General features: G+C 48.5%; 1 protein-coding gene across 1 annotated transcript in view; it reads left to right on the plus strand.

Moving 5' to 3' along the window:
• The window catches only part of VAV2 (vav 2 guanine nucleotide exchange factor), a 98,306-nt gene that overhangs the window by 70,988 nt on the left and 22,224 nt on the right, over positions 1-5,094 (plus strand). The window contains exons 5-6 of the mRNA XM_009998963.1: positions 2,366-2,468; positions 4,422-4,520. Coding sequence (XP_009997265.1) covers positions 2,366-2,468; positions 4,422-4,520 — 202 coding nt within the window. The remainder of the gene's footprint in view (positions 1-2,365; positions 2,469-4,421; positions 4,521-5,094) is intronic.

Raw genomic sequence — 5,094 nt, forward strand, 5'->3', positions numbered from 1 at the left:
GTGGTGAGGGCGTGTTCTGGTGTTTGTAAGCAGTAATGAGCCGAGCAGCAGGGGCTTGGCCCTGTGGTTAGAACAATGCGAGCACCAAGGGGCAGCATGTGTCCCCCTGTGATGGGTGCAGTGGTTTTGTCAGATGGCTCTTGGCAGCTCTACAGACAAATTTACTGTGTTGTCCCTCAGTAGGTGTTTCTGCCCCTTTCCTGGTGGCCCAGAGGAGCTCTGGGCCCACGGGGCATCCTTCCTGCTCCAGGCTCAGTCCAGGCAGCCTCTGATTTAGCAAAACCCCTTCAGCATCCCGTTTTGCCCCCTGGGTTTCTCCCAGTGATGTCCTGGTGCATGCTCAGCCACAGTCTGGGGCTCGTGGCTCCTTGGTGGGAGAGAAAAGGAGGAATTGTCCAGGCTGGGGCCCCTGTGCAGCAGCAGGCTGGGGACAGGCAGTGCTGGGGTCCAAGGCTTGGATGTGTGGCACCTGGTTGACTGTGTGTGCAGGAGAGCAGGTCCAGATGATGCTCAGGTTGCAGGGCTCACTGAAGACACCTCAAGAGGCTGTTTTCTCCTTGTTTGCAACCCAAACCAGATGCTGACTGCTCTGGTGGCTGGTGATGAGCAGCCATCAGGCAGAGCAGGCTCAGTTTGGCAGCAGCATCGCTGTGCTCACATCGTGCCCAGCCGGGCCTGTGCTCCCCACAAGAACCCATCTATACATTTCCTAACGACCCTTGAGCCAGGGAAATGATGTATGGAGAGACAGGCAGCAATCTGAGAGGTGCAGGCAGGAAGAGAAGATTAATCAGGAACTGGGAGTTACTCACTCTGGAAAAGGAGCAGAGCTGAGAATATAAATATTGGTACAGATAATAACGGTGGTGGCGACGCTTGAGAAGGGGAAGATGGATCACCAGCTATTAGTGGGCATTACTACAGCAGCTGCAATGCATCACTCTGGAAGAATGGGACGGATACATCATGCCAGTGTATTTATTTAAAATCCCCCAACTTTTATTAAATAAATTTGTTTTTAAAAATAGAACTGTATTTAGCAAAGAAATAAAGCCCAGTTTCGCAAGCAGAATGTGCTCTGCTGCCCCGTGCTCTGGGACACAGAGATGTCAAGTGTTGCAGTTTGAGCACAGTTTTACACCTAAATGTTATTTGTATATAATTAATACCCCTGTTGAAAGAGCCAGCTTGTAAAATATGCAAACGCTGTTTGATATTCCAGCATTTCACACTGGCCTGATCCCATGGGCTTGACTTCAGTGGGAGCCCTGAGCAATCAGCACCTGTAGATCTAAGTGCTAAGATTATTGTTGTTAATTGGGATTTATTAGGGGTTGAATTTTCAAAAGTGTTCTAAGACTCAGGAGCCCCTGGAGGGGGTTGCAAAGGCTCAGATGACAAATAAGTACCGAACACCATCAGCTTTAAATACAAATTGGGTGCTACCTCTTGGTGATGCCTTTGAAGTCTGTGCTTGCAGGGCCATCTCCTGAGTGATGTGGGCTGGACTGAGCTCTGCCCTGGGCTGCTCCAGGTCCCTGCACATCCCAGGGATTTCAGCTCAGGGACAGGATGCTTCTGTCTACTCCACGGAGCCATCAGATGATTATTTAATATCTTCTTACTGTTTTGAATGGACATGGGCTCCTATGGCAGTTTGCAGCTCTCATAGGGGAAGGGACATGTTTTCTTTGGCTTGAAGGAAATCTTTTTGTGAGAAAAAGCAAACCAAGAGTGAGTGCAATGCCTTAAACACCCCAAAATCCAACCCACTGCAGTTTATTCCATAGGTACAACACAGTGGAAGTCACTGACACAAGAGCTGCTCCCTGTCCTAAAGCAGGAGATGAGCAGGAGGCTATGGGATCTTTGGAGGCAGGTGGAGCTGGACCTGGCTGTGTGTGGTGGTTCAGATGGTCCTGCTGGGCACTTGGCTGGTGGGTCAGTCTCAGCCAGCAGGTCTGTCTTAACCAACGGGTCCGTTTTGGCCAGCGGGTCCATCTCAGCCAGGCCAATTAGCTGCAGTGAAGCCCTGGGCAGGGCAGGGCTGGCAGTGTGGCAGGCTGGGCATGGCTGGCACGCCTGGCACAGGGTTCCCAGCAGCTTCTTGGCTGCCATCCCACTCGTGTCGAGCAGCATTTTGCCTTTTCCAGCCTCCAGCAGGTGGAAAGGGATGCTCAGCGGGTACCAATCCAGGAAAAACAGAGGCTCCTGATGCAAACAGGGAACGTGGACTGAACACATCAATGCTGCAGGCCAGGAGGATTTTCTTCTTGTCGTGGTTATCCTCCCTCCTCGTTGGTTTGTTTGGTCAAGTGACAGTGACTGTGCCCTTACCACTAAATCTCTCTCCTTCTCCTTCCAGTGAACATGATCTGGGGGAGGACATTTACGACTGCGTCCCCTGCGAAGATGAAGGTGATGATATCTATGAAGATATCATCAGAGTGGAAGTTCAACAGCCCATGGTAACAACTGATAATGTGTTTTTAAGGCTACACCTTGATGTGGAGGGAAGAGAGAGGTTTCAATAGAATAAAGAAGTATCTGCCAATGATGCTGCAGGGAAGTGAAGCACTTTGCATTGCTCCTTGAGACGGAGCTGCCTCACACGTGGTAAAAATAAGCCAAATTGGGATAGGGTTGTCCCAGAGGGGGTTCTCTGAGGAGTTTTCCAGCCCATCCTGTCATCTGAAGTGGTATGGGGAGAAGGAAGGAAAAGAGAGAGCAAATAAGCCCTAAAAGATAAACTTAAAATAGCAATTTGCTGCTGAGCCAAGGCAGCACGTGTCAGTTCAGCCCTTTCTGGGCTCACAGCCCCCCTCACTGCCTGTGTCCCCAGTGAGACAGGCTGCCCTGGCTTCTGCTGATGCAGAGCTGGAAGGGACCTTTCCACTGGAGTGTGACCTTCCAAATTTTCTCCCACCCTTTTGATATCTGCTGCCTCCAGGCTTTCAGGCTAATGACTGTCTCTTAGCTGCAAGCAGTACCTACCTCCCCGTAACAAAGCAGGATCAATGGACAAGTTCACTGATCAATTAAATCCCTGGAGCAGGGCACGTGGCTGTGCTTGGAGACTGGGAATGCAGGGATTCACCCCATGGATCCTGGGCAGTGAGCCAAGCTGTGCAGCAGCCATGCCCATGCTCTCATCCCTCACCTCTCCTGGGCTTGGCTGCAAGTGGTGTGAAGGCCACAATGGTTGTGATTGAGGCATTTCATCCCTTCCCACCTTGTCTGCAGCTTGAGGAGCTCCCTGTGCACCAAATATCCCTATGGGTCAAGGAAACATGCACAAAATACTCCCAGGAATCCTGCCCGAGTGCTTGGAGCTGTTTCTACTGTGTTGCCACCAGTTGCAGAAGCCAGTTGGCCCAAGAACTGGCCCTTGGGAAAGTTTTGATAGGAATTTCTTGCATAAAAAGCAAAAGCAGAGCAAAGCTCCCACTGTGTGGGTACCCTGAGCTGGGTAGTGCAGGGTTAGGGTTAGTCTCAGTTTTTCACTATCCCCTGCACAAGGTTTTGTGTTTTCACAGGCTCTGCTGAGCAGGGATGGAGTCGATGGCTCTGACTGCCTTTCCTCCTCTTCCCTGAGCAAAGAGTTTATTTATAACACAGGCAGCCACCCAGCCACCTAAATACTGTAATTTTTTAAAAGATCTGTTGCAATAGCAAGTGTGTAAAGCTAATTGGTTTCTTGTGTTTCTGCATGCTTCAGATTAGATACATGCAGGTAAGATGCATTGATTCAAGTCTTGGTTTCCATCCAGCTGATAAGTCTGAGCTGTTGAGTTAAAGAGAGTGGGCAGGGGGTGCCCTTTCCTGGGCATGATTGTTAAAACCCCATCACTCAATCACCTCCTGAGTTTGGAAACTGCACTGAGAAGTGCAGTAACTCGTGGCACATGTTTTCAGCTCCACTTTACTGATGTGAGAGCAAGAGAAATTGCTCCAAGAGCTGGGGCTTTGAGATTTAACTTAAAATCATGAGAACTGGCAACCCTGGCAGGGCATTTGCACAAGTCTCATGTATTATTTATGACCCACTTGGACTCTGTTGTGAGTTTCATAGAATCTTAGGGGCTGGAAGGGACCTCGAGAGATCATCTAGTCCAACCCCCAGTTTCATCTTAAATTTAAAAAAAAAGGGGGGAAACCAACATTTTTATCTCATATTTCTTCTTTAGTCTTTGGTGATGTAGCTATAATAAATGCCAAAATGTAATGTTTGCCATGTGGAAGCATATTGAGTAGTACAACCAGGGTTTCTTTCCTTTAACATAAACCAGTAATGGTACTCCCCAGACTTTCCCAACTTGTTTTGGCCATCACTGAAGGCTGAACTGGAGCTCTGCTCCATGTGAGCAGGTTGCTGGACAACTCCTGAGAGCATCAGACCATGTGTTATGTTTCCTTCTTAGAAAATGGGAATGACAGAAGATGACAAAAGAAACTGCTGTTTGCTAGAAATCCAAGAAACGGAGGCCAAATACTACAAAACACTTGAAGATATAGAAAAGGTAAGAACTGAGGCATCTTTCCTCTACCATCACCTTCCTCATCCTCGCTTGCTCTTGCAGGAAGAGGCTGTAGGAGTCCTGGCTGTGAGAGCTGGCAGACGTGATGAGGCAGGATTGATGCATTCACGTGTAAAATTGGAGAGCAGAGGGATCCAGAAAACCCACAGTGACAAGCACAAATGTGCAGCCTGTGACAGTAGGAGCCAAACAACATATTTTTTTCTGATCGCTGCATATTGGAAATAGGCTGAAAACCATCCTGCTGTGTCCCCCCTGCCCTGGGGTAAGAGACTCCCACTCCTCACTCAGCCAGGCTGGTCATGCTGATAAGAGCCATGTTTGCAGATATCATATCACTTCGATTGCTATGGAATAATTTCTTTATTCTGGGGCATTTTTCAAAAGTGCTGAAGCTGCACTGACTTGTCGTTGAAACTAATTGGATTAAAAGTAACATTTTGCTGCTTGAATTCATGGGGTTTAATTGGCTTTGATAAATTATTGTTGTGCCTTTCTTTTTAATAAGAATAAAAATGAGCACCTCAGTAAGACAGTGGAGTCGTGGATGTGGCTG

The sequence above is a fragment of the Chaetura pelagica genome, unplaced genomic scaffold (genome assembly GCF_000747805.2).
Source record: "Chaetura pelagica isolate M959 unplaced genomic scaffold, ChaPel_1.0 scaffold405, whole genome shotgun sequence".
NCBI classification, from domain to species: Eukaryota; Metazoa; Chordata; class Aves; order Apodiformes; family Apodidae; genus Chaetura; species Chaetura pelagica.